Below are 14,728 nucleotides of genomic sequence, written 5' to 3'. Positions count from 1 at the left end.
ATAACTGTAAAGAACCTCAGTGTTGTTTACTTGCATTTTGTTACTGTAATTCTATCCACTATTGTACACAGTTGTTAGTTTTATGGAAGATCTTAAGAACGTGTTTTTTTTCCCAAATGCAAGAGTTTTGTATGCCCTTTGTGGCTTATTTATTTAAAGCGCATTGCTAAAAGCCGTAGGAAACACAGTTCCAGTTTGAACAACGGAGAAGTACTCTAAATAAACTGAATTACAGTGTGTATCTTTTTACCTGCATGTAATTGTCTCACTTTTTTGTTGTCTTCATTTCTTTGATGTGTAATGTGTTACCAGTAGAACCAAACGTAGTTTATTTGTGCTTTTGGTTTATTTTCATGGCTCTCCTGTTGAAAATGTTTATTACTGCATCTATAAGAGGAAGGGTAGTGCTGGCACTGCCTAACTTAGGCTGTTTAAGTAGTCAGGTTTAAGTTGAACCCCAGCCTGGGTTCTTTGAAACCTCGCTGGCTGCACAACCACCTCAGTTAGCAATCAAGGCTCCTTAAGTGACATCTAAACCAAGGTTGTCATTATTTTTTCCGTCCTAAATTAATTGAGTCGTGCAGGAACAACTGAAATGAATATGTACTTGGCAGGCTTGTTAAATATCTATGCTTCGTTATCTTAAGAAATGTAAATATTTAATTTGTGGTTGCTCTCAAGGGGACTTTGTTGCCAGATGGGATATTCTGGGGTAGGATCTCCTGCATGTCACCAACCTGAGGCCAGAGAAGGAGCCTTATCACATAATTTCTACTTTGACCCGTTGGGATGAGTTCTGCTGTGATTTGGGCAGGTAGAAATGTGACTCCAAGTCCCTCTTTTGTGGAAGGTCAAGCTTCATACATCACTCTGTTTATTACTCTTTGAAATGTGGGGTGCACCATTTAACTGGGGCTGTACAGGGACTTAATGGTCAACCCTGAAGTTGAGTGAACAGATGTTGGTTGGTTTTGGTGTCTAATGTGTTGGGTGAAACCTCTTGATGAGGAAGCAAGTGTTGACTGAACAAGCAGCACAGGCACGTACATTCAATATCCTTATCTTTTACCTACTATTTTATTCTTCTCCAGGAAAACCGATGGCTTTTGAAGACTGTCGCATCTTGATGGTAGCAACTCAACAGGGGTAGATTTTGGAGAGACGATGATTTCCTTTGAACACACATTTCACAGTTGTCCCTCAGCTCTGTTCATGCCAAGTGCAGTTTCAAAGTGATTAGAGAACAAAGGGCCTAAATTATCTTGTACTTTACAGGTCGCTTTACACCTGTAAAGTTATTTTTTTAGATGCTAAGAAACACCCTGAGGTAGACACATTCATTTTCAGCTCAGTGATTTAAGATACAATGCTGGGTTGAGAGGGTTTTTCTTTCTAATTACAAAAAAGTTGAAATATGTTTCCAAGCATTGCTGTATTCCAAGGCTGTTAGTTTATTGCTTTCTTTAGTTGTGGTGTTGTTCTTTTTTTCCCCTCTCCCCTCTTTGGGTGACAAATCTGAATGGAAGTCGACACATTTGAAATATCCCAAAGTAGTTAATAGGAGCTCCGGAGCTTTTGGTAGCTGTATCCTGCTTGATGTTTGATGTGATATTTTAGTATCACAGCTACCACAATGATAATATTTGATATTAAAACCACAAATGAAAGAGTGTAGAAGCTGTGTTGTTGCAGGTTCGGGGTTTCTTCAGCATCTGGTTTAGTGAGGGATTCTGTATAGAGAAAAAACAAAGTGCAGTGTTTAATGTTTTGAGCACCATGTCATTTTGATGAAAATAAGTGTATTTTTTTCAGATGTTCTAGTTCTGAGGAGTTGGCCCACACCTATTGCAAATTCTGAGCCTGTACTACTGAAGAGCTGTAAAAATATGTAATAATTGTGCAAAAGAGCATCACAATGGTACCAAACTCCTTGTTATTGCTGCAGCCGAGTTTCTGCCAAGCGGAGCTGTCGTTACTTCAGAACCGGCTGGATGGAGACGCGTTGCTGCAGCAAAGCTGGGCAAAAAGAAACTCGTGGCTCTAACTCTGCACCTTCTAAGGCTTTACCAGCTGGTCCTGAGTAAAACTCGGTATTTTTATGTAAATCGTGATACTATGAGAATTAATCTGTGCTTTGTAGTACTCTGAGCGCGGTCTATTTGCACTTGAATCCTTTTCACATGATAGATGTGTTCAGTTTCTAGTGTGTGGATGCAGAATCTTTATGGAAATAAATGGGAGCATGATTAAAATGCAAGAGTTCAGAGGGGCTAATAATTATCAAAAAAAGGAAGAAAATATGCCTACTACTATTAAAAGCACGATTAATTCTGATTTTTTCCTAGATGTGGCCCTTGGAAGCATGCGGCACAATGTGCTTTTCTCAGCTGAAATCTTGGGCTCAATAAAGGTTAGAACAACGAGCATAGTGCGAGTAACAATACAAGCTCTTTAAAATAGCTTTTCCATATCTTGTAGTCTATGTTAATTCTCAGTACTCACCCAGACCCGCTGCAGAACTGGCTGCAAATTGTGCTGGAGAGTTGGAGCACTAAAGCTTAATTGTCTTGTATACAGCTTTGCGGTTCTAATTTAAAAACGTGATGCTTTAGATTTCTGTTCCAGTGACTGTCCTCTTCCTATTTTTGTTCTAACAGGTAATATGTGCTGGGTGAGGATTTAACCCAGCACAGAAAAATAATTAGTCTATGTTTATCATCTGGCAAAGCTGCTCTGTAGTATCAGCAAATAAAACTGAGTGAGTTGAGTGGGCTGTTGTAAACACCCGGGTTATACCAATGCTTGGCTATGATTTGCAACCTGCCTTTTATGTGGTCTGTGACTTGAGAAATGAGCCCTGCTTCCTATTTATGCTTCATCGGAAAATGACACGCTTGAAAATCTGAAATCTCTTGCCATTTGTGACTCTTTCTGAATACACAGATCCTGCCTGCGCTACTTTCGTAACCAGGAGCGAGTGCTGCTTTGTCTCCTTAACCCAAAAGAACATCAATCTGTTGAATTCTGGGATCTCACAAAACACAAACTGCCTTGAACCTGTTGCTCTGATGCCACAAACTAGTGTAATTCACTTATTAGTTGAATGAAGGTAATAGATTTACACAAAGGAGGAGCTTAATCAGATTCTTAATTTATCTGTTGTTCTTACCTGAGGCACCAGCAGACCTGAGGTCTCTCTTCAGGCGGATGGGACCGACGACAGTGTTAGTTTTCCACATGTATGAAGGAATATCTCTTTTTTGCCTGGACATGCAGCCTCTGGTACAGCGAGAGTTGGTGTCATTGCTGTCGCAAATGACAATATCACACTGGAGATAAACTGATGGGAAGTAGCGCAGGAACCTGAAGGCGTTAAATTTGAATCTTCCATAGTGTTCAAGTGGTGGGTAGGTCACCACAGTGTCGTCTTTATTGCAGCTGCAACAGAATTGACAGATGTGTTAAAATAGCCCACATGTAATAATCATTCCTGCAAACTGTCAGCTGTAACCACAGCACTTAATTGCGGCATTGTTGTTACATGTGGGTGTACAATGATATGCTTTTTTCCTCCCCCCAGTGCAATGTGGTGCTTGTTTTTCCCAGCTCTGTTTATGTAATGCCTTTAAATTTCTATGAAATTTAGCTTTCGACCATGTTCTGCTGAATAAGATAAGTAGGAGAGAGACAAAAATAAAGGAATGTCGGCTATGGTTGACATTTAGATGATATCACCATCTCCAAATACGTGAGGAAATAAAGTTAATGTAGAGTCTTACCCGCTTCTGATTAAGTCATAAGTTGGTGATCCAAAATCGGATTGTGGCGATGCTATACAGGTATCGACAAACACCAAAAGATTTGGGTCGGTGGAATGAAGACTGACTTGAGTAAAAATAGTTTGGTTCAGGTCTATGTAATATGGGGACTCAAGTATAGGATTGGAGAATGACTCCGAATCGTAGAACGATATGCTAACGTTGTACCGTCCCACAGAGGTTATGTTCTGGATTATGTTATTTTTTGTTATGTACATGATTTCTACGGTTGAGTTGTTTTCCATTTTGCATTTTGCAATAATCTCTACGCCCTTTTGGCGGGTGATGACGTTCCCAGTTGGAGAGAGGAACACAACGTTGGTGTAAGTGATGCTCTGACCTTCGTCCTGCAAAAGGAATCGTATAGAGTGCTCAGTTGTGATTGTACGAGCAGCACACTTGAAAGCAATTGTGCTGAAGTCACAAACCCACCCAGCTTATCAGAGGCTCGAGGCACCCTTGAAATGTGGAAAAGGTTACAATTACAAAAACATCATTGACCATCCTATTGTTTTCAAAACACTGACCGTGCTCAAAAAGGTTAAGGAATGCTGCTCAGCGTGGAAAATACCAGAGCTGCGCTTTTGGGAATGTTCACATTTTAGGGTTTTTCCCCTTTTCTTGTGACTCTAGGATAAATCCCAGCCATATCGCTGGCAGAGAATGTTAAATTGCATACCTAACGTGGTGCTACTTCTGATAACCTGGAGAGGGAATGAAACATTTAGGGTTAATCCATGTGGATTCTCCTGCCCTCCCTTTGAAAGGAAGAGGAAAAATGTTCTTTCTGCTTCAAAACTGGAAGCATATAATTGGGTGAGCTAAGTAAAACTGCTGTTGCCTCATTCACATCCTGTTCATAAACTGCTTTTACAAGCTCCTGTCATTCACAAGCTATTGTTGGCTTCACGTGACATTTTTTTGCCTCTTTACCTGTTTAATTGTTCCACAGCTGCTTAACGGGAAGGAAAAGATGACGGAATCTGTTACAACTGGTCTGCAAGATGGATCGTTCAGGTGCAGGTGGGTTTCGTTATAACCAAGGGAGGCCAGGTAAGACTTGCTGAGAACAATTGTCATGCTGTCTGAAGAGCAGGTAAGAGATGCTGCCATTCAAAGAGAAATTTAAGAGGAAAAAACACAGGACAAAGCAGGTTACCACAAACTGTGCTGCGCTTGTTCCTCCTTTAGACTGGATCCTTGAACCTGTTGCATGGTTCTTGATTTGTCCAAGTCTGAAGTGGCTCATCCCCATTTGAGGCCATGCAGAAGTCAGGACAAAATTTCATGCTCAGCATAAAAAATATTAGAGAAGCAAAACCATGTAAAACTCGTGGCTGGAAGTTTAATTTTAAATCCAGTAACACAGAATAAATCACAGCCTTTTTAAAAGGGAAAAGGAATCAAAGTTCTATTGCAGAGTGATGGGTGAGAAAATTGATTTATGACAAACACTGAAGCTTTAGAGGGTCCCTTTCCACCTCAGTTGATGAGAAGGTGGGCATGCAAATGTATGGAACCAATAAGGAAAGTTATCCAGCTCTGGGGGAAAGGAATTACAAGACACCTGAACCCCATTTGACCAACTGGTGTTGGACCATTTTCCTGAGTATCTTGGGCAGCAAGAAAAACCATTCGAACTAACCAGTCAAAAAAGTTTTATCTTTACATCTCGAGGATGCTAACAATGCCTCTTCTGTCCAAAAGAAGGGAAAACTCAGACTTTCAGTGGTGCTGGCTGGAAAAATGGACAAAAAAGTGAAAGAACAGACTTTCTTTTGCAATGGGTCAGTTAATAACCCACACTCCACAGGTGGGACTAACGTGGGACTTCTGTATGTAAAGAGGGTTGATGGCTGCCGATGAAAAGGCTTAAAACCTCCCTATCAACAATCAATTCTTTCTGGTATTTATAAGGGGAGGGAAGAATTGTGTGTGAGAATAAGAAACAACACCCTCCGCTCGTATCGAGTGCACTCACCATCGGGCTGCACGGGAGCGGGCAGTGGAACGCTGGTGTATTGAGCCGAAAATCCTCTGTAGGAGTTGCTGTCGTCTGTGGACAACACGACTGTCATAGCGTTTGAGGAAGACTCAAATGAGGTCTGAGTACGGCCACAGACTTTTCCTATTAACCCGGTGTTAGTGGTGGGACCGTCATAGACCGCCGTGAAGTCAAACCGGCAGTTTCGGTCGAGTTCCAGGCTGTACACAGAAACAAATATAATTACAGGGAAATCTGAGTGAGGAGAACTTTGCTCATACTGGATGGAGGATCCAGTGCAGATGAAGTATATGATGAATCTAGTTGACTGAAATAAGAACGGAGAATAAAATAACACATAAATAGACATTATTAAAATAAAATAAACCATGGAAAACCCTCTAAGGCAAGAAATGCTTAATAAGAGCAGGATTCTGCTCCCGTTGAAATAGCAAATACTTTGCTATAGCTCTGAACAGCAGCTGGATCAGCTATGGTTTTAAATCTCTGATACTTTATATATTGATTGCTACTTATTTATGAAAAATAACCACCCCTTCAAATAGATATTTTTTTTTTATATATATAACATATATAAATAATCCTTTATCTTAAAACAAAGAGTTTTTAAAGTGTAGGCTTGACTTATGCATCCTCTTGTGCATGTCACCAGGAGAAGGCTTTTGCCCTTTTTACCATATCTTGGTGCTTGCTGCCCTCGGTGAAAAGCACCAGCTGAGCTGTGATGGATGGACACCTGGACACCTCCAGAGCATCATCGCTGCTCCTGAATCAACAGATGGACCCTGGCCAGGACTGGTGAGAAGATGCACCGCACTGTGCAGAGTTCATCATCTCAGAGGACGGTGGTCAAGGTAATGGTTTCCTATAGAATCCTGTATGTTTCATACTGAATTCTTACACAGCATTCTGCAGGCTGAATATCTCAAGATATGTTCTTGAGGATCCTGCCCTTGGAATTCCCTTGGTCTTGAGAGTTTGGTCCCTGCACAGTATCAACTGATGCAGGGAAAGCCAAAAAAAGGGCTCCCAGCCCACCACATATGGGAGACCAACCCTGATGAAGGTCAATATGGGCCAGTGAAGTCCATGCCAGTGTGGTTCCTTTTACCAAGGCATCTATTAGCACCTTGGAGGTGTTTAAAAGATGAGGTTCTTAGGGATGTGGTTTAGTGGTAAACTTGGCAGTGTGAGGTTAACGGTTGGACTCAGTGATCTTAAATGTCTTTTCCAACCTAAATGGTTCTATGATTTATACTTGGAAGTGCTTAAGTCAGGGCTACACTATTTTCATTGCTGAACAGCCAGCAATACTGAGGAAGATGTGTCTGGGATGATATTTGCTTTATTCTTTTGACCCTCAATTCTAAATTGCAATTACAATGCACAGGATGGTTTTAAACATGTTCCTTATGTAGCAAAAGCTTTCTTTATGTTGATGGACTTAATTAAGATCATTCAGGCTAGCTTAAAATGGAGCTGCACCTCGTGGCTGCTCACCTGAAATGCTTTCCCTATTTCATTGATGGACACTGCAGTAGCTATAGAGTAACATATATAGTGATGTGGAACACATTGCAATTACTTTATCGTAAGAGTCAGCAAAGCACATTTGTCTTAAGGGTATAGATGTTCTAAAAGTTTGAAAGCATTTTTGCTCCTGTATTTAAAAATAATGCCTTTAAACAATGAAGAAAAAAAAAAAAGAGTAATCGAGCATTAGGGCATTTACTCACAAAAAATCCTGGAACTCTAAGTTTATCTTTGAGTTTTTTTCTGTTTGTATGTGCCAGACGCAGTATGTAAAATCAGGGTGAGATGCTGGGTAGTTGGGGCTGGTAAATGTCCCATTGGGACCAGTTAATTCTCCTCCACAATTTACAGTGTCTGAAAAGAAGAGTAGATAATGGTATATTAATGAGCCATAAAAAATAAAGATCTAAAGTTATGTGACTAGCAGGATTGTTTCTTTAGGATTCCATTCCTCTGGAAATGATTAAAGGTGCTACAGACAGAGCTTCTATAGAGAGTTTCAGGTCAGGTGGATGTGACAAAATGAGCCTGTTGTCACTATGGTATATCTGCCACATCCGAGATGGCTGTAGAGGCGCTGGCTTTGATTCTGTGAATAATTATTTCACAGAATCCCAGAATGTCAGGGGTTGGAAGGGCCCTGGAAAGCCCATCCAGTGCAATCCCCCCATGGAGCAGGAACACCCAGATGAGGTTACACAGGAAGGTGTCCAGGCAAGTTGGAATGTCTGCAGAGAAGGAGACTCCACAACCTCCCTGGGCAGCCTGGGCCAGGCTCTGCCACCCTCACTGAGAAGAAGTTTCTTCTCAAATTTAAGTGGGACCTTTTGTGTTCCAGTTTGTACCCATTGCCCCTTGTCTTACCATTGGTTGTCACCGAGAAGAGCCTGGCTCCATCCTCCTGACACTCCCTCTTTCCATATTGATCCCCATGAATGAGTCCCCCCTCAGTGTCCTCTTGTCCAGCTCCAGAGCCCCAGCTCCCTCAGCCTTTCCTCACACGGGAGATGCTCCACTCCCTCCAGCATCTTGGTGGCTGCGCTGGACTCTCTCCAGCAGTTCCCTGTCCTGCTGGAACTGAGGGGCCACAACTGGACACAATATTCCAGGTGTGGTCTCACCAGGCCAGAGTATAGGGGAAGGAGAACCTAATTGTATCTACATTTTGGTAAATCATGTGCCATCTTGAAAAACAGGTAATGAAGATGCTATATCAGCCAAAAGAGACTTTGTATTAAAGGAATCTATGAGGTCTTGGTCATAATCTATATGGAAGTACAAAATATTCAAATTTGAGTGGGATTTTACTTGATAAACAAAGGCAAAATAAGATCAAGTCAGTGGAAACCTCAGAAAGACAAACGTAGAGTAGAAATGGGACATAATTTTTCAGCAGCAAAGTTAAACACGGGAGCAGCATAAAGTGGGATGTGGTGACTACTCTGTAAAGTGAAGCTTTTAGGAGTTTAACACCACGCCATTCAGATCAGCAGAATCCAAGGAACTGGTCGCAAGCTAAGACTGGTTTTGTTCAAGTTATTCTTGCCTTTTAAGATAAACAGTAAAGAGCCTGATGAATGTAAACCCTTACTGACTTCTGGGACCTGTACTTGGCAGTTCTGACTACATGGTCGTATTTTCTTTCTGGGTAAACACTATAATATTTGCAAACTGAGTAAATTTAGTAGGAGCCTGTAAGTAAAAGTAGACTCCCATAATGCCTTCTTTGCAATCATTTTTTCTGAGTAAAATTTAACTTTCTAGGCTCTCTGCAAGCCTTTTTGCTTTTTTGCTGCTCTTTTCCTTTTACTGATTATCTCCCCCATCATTCTCTTATGAACTGAATGGGTGAGACTAATTAAAGATTCTTCTAATAGTCTCTAGTTGCTGTCCTAAACTTGCCCTTAATAGGAAGTTTTCTCTTAATGGTTCAGTTCAGCTGGTATTAATGACTGCATTAAGTTCCGACTTACCCGTTTCTGAAATGAAATAATAGAAGACAAAGAAGTTTCGTGTGAAAACCACAGAGTTTGTTGTTATGAGGAAAGTTAAACTGTCTGAGGATGATTCAAGTACTGGGACAGCATCAGTGTCATTACATATTTGTCCAAGAAGAGGCGAAGTAGTTGAGGGACCATCATATACTTTAATACTTTCTGTTTCGCAGCTCGAAGAAGGAGCAAATCTATTTTAAAAAAACACAAACAGACATAATAAGAACTATCTAAGCTCACTGATAAATATACAGGCTCTTTGGATTCCACAAAACAGATTCAATACTCATTTTACTAAAGTAAATACAGAGAAATATTTGGAGGCAATATTTTTCTGTGCTGTATTCTAATTGAATGAAACAATAAAAAGGCATTTGGAGAAAACACTTACTGAAAATAGGAGAAAATGGCCCGAATAGATTGATTTGTATTCCTCTGAATTTGCCAGACACAGTTTTCATTCGCATTTAGTTCAATGTTGAATGCTTTGCTGGGCTGATTAAATGAAGCACCACAGCGAGGTGTACCTGTTGAAAACGGCAACAAAAAACAGTTTACGAGGATATCTCTCAGGTTTTCTCTTGCAATAATATTTCAATAGGATAAGGGGCCATGGGCTTCAACTCTGCCAGCGGAAATTTAGGCTGGATATTAGAAAGCAATTCTGTGCAGAGAGAGTGGTCAGGCATTGGAATGGCTGCCCAGGGAGGTGCTGGACTCACTGTCCCTGGAGGTTTTTAAACTGAGATTGGACATGGCACTTAGTGCCATGATCTAGTCAATGGGCTGGAGTTGGACCAAGGGTTGGACTTGATGATCTCTGAGGTCTTTTCCAACCCAGTGCATTCTGTGATTCACCCTCCACTGTGCAAAAACCCCGGGACAGTCTGCTATGGAATAGACAAGCAAAATCTTGCACTATTTTTTTTCCCATTTATATTACTGTAGTTTATTAAAGAATCAAATAGTAGAAGAGTATTAGAAAACACTTTTTATCCTCATTTTCCTAGTAGCTGAGGGCAATGCATATCACAGATGAAACCAATGGCAAAACTGGATAAGCCAAGTTCCTAAAGATCATTGAATCCAGTTCTGAGGCTCAGCCCTAGGCTTGAAACATTTGGGAACCCACGCTCAGGGAATGAAAAAGGCTTTTCAGATTTGAACTTCTAAAGGACTATGTGTGGGATTACTGCATATTTACTGCTGCACACAATTCTGATCCTCTGTCTCTATAAGGTGCTGCTAAATGGGAAAATCTTCAGCAAATGGCAGTGAAGATGATAAAAATATAAGGAATAGCTTCCAGACAAGGAATAAATAAATAGACTGAAGTATTTTAGGGAAAAAAAAGAGGTGCTAGAGGTCTGTAAATTTATAAAGAGGGTTAATATGAGATATTCTCTTCCAACACATCAAGTCTGTGGCCTGGGAGGACACCAGTAAATTGTGGTTTTGAAACAAAGCAAAGGAACTGGCTCTTTGCATGTGTGTCTTTGCTGCAGGGTGATGCAGATGGTAAATTAAAACATAAAACAGGCCAAATTCATGAAAGAAAAAGCCTTTGGTAACTATTTAACACAAAGGTAATGTTTCTCTGTTTCAAAAGTGCATCTGTTGGTGACTGGGAGAGGATTCTGGGGAAGTATTATGCAGACTTGTATTTGCATTCTTGTCTGAGCATCCTCTCTTGGCTGTTACTGTGTTCAGGATGTGGGGCTCGCTGGGTTTAGACCCAGTTCTTTTATGAAAAAAAAATGATCCAACCATGGTTCACATCCCTAATATCACTTAATGAATGTTAATTAATTATGAAGTAGTAGCTGATATGGCCAGTGTATAGGAAACTTTAGAAAAAAGTTTATAATCCAGTTTAAGCATAAGATCTTTCTAATTCAATATTAATCTAAAATGCATGGTCTAAAACAGCAGGAAGAATTCCCTATACCGTGTATGCAGTCCCAGGTAAAAAGATGAGGCTTGCTCATGAGCTCCAGAGGGAAAAACAAGGTTTAGGAGAGACCTTTCTTGTTGCGTATGAAACCTCCCAGGTATAAGACCATTACAAAAGCAGCTTTGACCTGCCCACCCCCTGTGTCCCTCTGGACTCTTCTGCAGCCCTGCAGCAAAACTTCATTATCCTACAGTAGCCACCCAGCATTAATCAGGTAAATTGCTGATTCGAGCACAGAATGGTGATCCCAAATCAAGCAATAAATGACTACCTATGGCTTCTGATAGAAGAAAGGAGAAATGAGCAAATAAAAGCAACTGTTGCCCAACTGAATAACTTTATTCCTGTTACTCCAATATGATATTAATTTATAAATGCAAATTTCAATTCCAGAGTAAAATCTCTTCAAAATCAAGTTCTTAAGTTAAAAATTTGTCATAGGGAGTCATATTGGAAATATGTTTTTTGTTTTTATTTAACATTTTTAATACTTGCTGGCACATTCTGGTGCTACTATGGTGCAGCAGTCCATTAAAATAAGATGCACTTTTAGAGATATGTTTAACATTTTCCCCTTTAGTTAACTAAAACACCTATTGTGCAAAAACTAACTAGATTTCACAGGTGAAAAGAAGACTAGATGTCCATACCATTGAGTTCTATCGAGTTGTCTTCAGCGAGGACTAAAGCAGCGACGAGAGGCAGGAGGACAAGCCGTCCGAGCACCCACATTTTGGTGGCAGCTGGGGAGGTGAGGCTGTTCTGACTTTTATACCCTCTGCTATTTCATAATCATCTTCTCTTACATAGTATTGTGGAGGGGAGGTTTAATCAGTTACTGTTCCTTTTTAGCAGATATAAATGTGAAAGTAACAGGTGTGCCCATTTTTTTTTCAATATGTACCGCGTGGAGTAAGTTTAACTGTGCTTTCGTCAGCTCTTGTGGGTTCAAAGCATGTTTTTCAGATGATTTTATTGAGCATCTGTTTGGGTGTGTTGATGTGAGCGGGAATGTTCTGGAAGGGACTGACAGATTCCCTTGGGAGCAGTTTGCTCTTTGTACTAGTTGTCAGGAACGTGGCTTTTCCCGACTTCATTTTGACAGCTTTCCCTTTAGATTACGCTGGGCAAATCGTTCCCTGCCCTTGCTGAATTTCCTCAGGTTGTGAAGTGCCACTATCATAGTAGAGTTGTTGTGAGTAATCATTTCCTTTTGCTGAAACAGTCATGGATGAACAAGGCCAGACCCATGTTAGTCACTTACTTAGAAGGAGGAGATTGCAGTGCGGCCACTTTGCAATAGAACTTTATTAGTCCCGTAATAATAACTTAAAAAATAATTGAAGAATCAGCCTTTTTTTTTACCTCAAGGTAAGGAAACAAACACAGTCCTGAGAGCCCCAATTCCATGTGTCACAGAATCCCAGAATGTCAGGGGTTGAAGGGCCCTGGAAAGCTCATCCAGTGCAATCCCCCCATGGAGCAGGAACACCCAGATGAGGTTACACAGGAAGGTGTCCAGGCGGGTTGGAATGTCTGCACAGAAGGAGACTCCACAACGTCCCTGGGCAGCCTGGGCCAGGCTCTGCCACCCTCACTGAGAAGTTTCTTCTCAAATTTCAGTGGAAACTCTTGTGTTCCAGTTTGTACCCATTGCCCCTTGTCTTACCATTGGTTGTCACCAGCAGAGCCTGGCTCCATCCTCCTGACACTCACCCTTTCCATATTGCTCACCATGAATGAGATCACCCCTCAGTCTCCTCTTCTTCAAACTAAAAAGCCTGAGCTCCCTCAGCCTTTCCTCACACGGGAGATGCTCCACTCCCTTCAGCATCTTTGTTGCCCTGCGCTGGACTCTCTCCAGCAGTTCCCTGTCCTTCTGGAACTGTAGCATGAGTGTGATGAGTTTTTCTTGCAATATATTTATGCTGCTTTCTCTGTCTTTCCAAAAGGACCCAAGCTCTCGAATACCAGAGCATTTCCCCCTGCAGCGGCGGGTGCCCAATCTTTAAAGCTTCTGGAGGCCATGGTGGTGCCAGGGCCGCAGATGTGCGGGTACCTGACCTTGGCTCGGTACCCACACGATGTGGAACAGCCAGGAACCCAGCTCGGTGATTATTCCCAATGTGGGGAGCGGGTATCCCACAGCTGTGCAAACAGCTCAGCTTTGAAGTGTACTAGAAAAGTCAAATTGCGATACAGACCTCCGGGAAACACATCCAGGTACTTTCATAAAAACAAAATATTGTAATATTGTGCAAAACCTTTTTTTTTTCTTCCCTTTTATTAACAAACTTGAAATATGATGCATCTGTAATGATCCTGTATTTCTAATCTCAGATCTATGACACCTTTAAAGCAACTAACCTTGATTTTTAGCTCACTTTAAGGATTTTGAATGCAACTCTCTCTATCATGACAACGTACTTATACTGCCTTCAAACACGGAGGCATTGAATACATGTATAAAGATGTTGCATAGCATTTGAATTCCCTTTAGCTTCTGGAAATGCTAAATTTGCATTTCTTCTGTGTAGCCTTTCATTTCTAAAACCCACACACATACTTACTTGTCAGGAATTTTTAAATGCTAAACCACCTGTTTTTGTATACAATTAATGCGAGAACTGGTGTGTGGAGCCCTGCCAATCCATGCTGTGTCCATCAGAACTAAATAAAAAATGCCAATGGCTATGATGCCCTGGTAATTTACTCTGGTAGTTATAGCTTGGTAGCCAAACTTTTTGGAATTACTTGTATATAAGTGATTAAGGAATTTTCTTGCCTTGGAGTTGATACTAAGGGGATAGACCCATAAGCAGTGTCCCTGTGCTTGTGCTGCAAAGCTGAGCATCCAAACCGTTTTCAAATCTTGTGCTCTAAGCCCATGTTCAGGTGGTGAGATGTGTTCAGATTTCAGGTGATGCTGAAATATTAATGGCCTGCTTTGAGTTTCCTACCTCAAAAGAAAGTGGACTGCAAGTCTTCAGGAAAGCAAGTCCTTTAAGATGAGAATGATTGTATGGGAGGTGTTTTAGAATTGCAGCTCCTCAGAAAAAAACTAGCACACATTTGAGTATAAATGAGCAAGAATTCAGCTGTCATGACACTTATTTACAGGTGTTTTCTCTCACTGCCTGCAGCCGGGAGCACAACAGCAGGGAAAATGTGATTTCAAGTACTTTAAATCATCACCGGTGAGAAGCCAATGCCAAGGCTGAACCACCAGGTAAGAGATTAGATCTGGAACGTTCATGGCAGATCTGCCTGATTTTTGGCATTTGAGAGCTAAGTTATTAATGGAGAAGCTGAGTTTCAGAATGACTCTGGGCCCTTTTTTGAAGAGATGAGGCATAAAAGGAAAAAAATAGCTGAAAAAAGTGGGTTTTCTTTGTTTTGTGTGGTACAGCCTTTAGATGCGAGG

General features: G+C 41.1%; 1 protein-coding gene across 1 annotated transcript; it reads right to left on the bottom strand.

Moving 5' to 3' along the window:
• Positions 1-1,554: 1,554 nt before the first annotated feature.
• Positions 1,555-12,036, bottom strand: LOC308042680 (CUB and zona pellucida-like domain-containing protein 1; the record flags this gene model as incomplete). The annotated part of the gene is made up of 9 exons (XM_080348275.1): positions 1,555-1,730; positions 3,170-3,438; positions 3,780-4,165; positions 4,752-4,924; positions 5,800-6,023; positions 7,560-7,710; positions 9,330-9,541; positions 9,742-9,877; positions 11,955-12,036. 9 exons carry the CDS (start codon positions 12,034-12,036, stop codon positions 1,555-1,557), a joined length of 1,809 nt encoding a protein of 602 aa, XP_080204401.1.
• Between the last annotated feature and the right edge of the window lie 2,692 nt (positions 12,037-14,728).

This window comes from Nesoenas mayeri (assembly GCF_963082525.1).
Source record: "Nesoenas mayeri genome assembly, chromosome: 7".
NCBI classification, from domain to species: domain Eukaryota; kingdom Metazoa; phylum Chordata; class Aves; order Columbiformes; family Columbidae; genus Nesoenas; species Nesoenas mayeri.
This window is presented reverse-complemented; position numbering and strand designations above follow the sequence as displayed.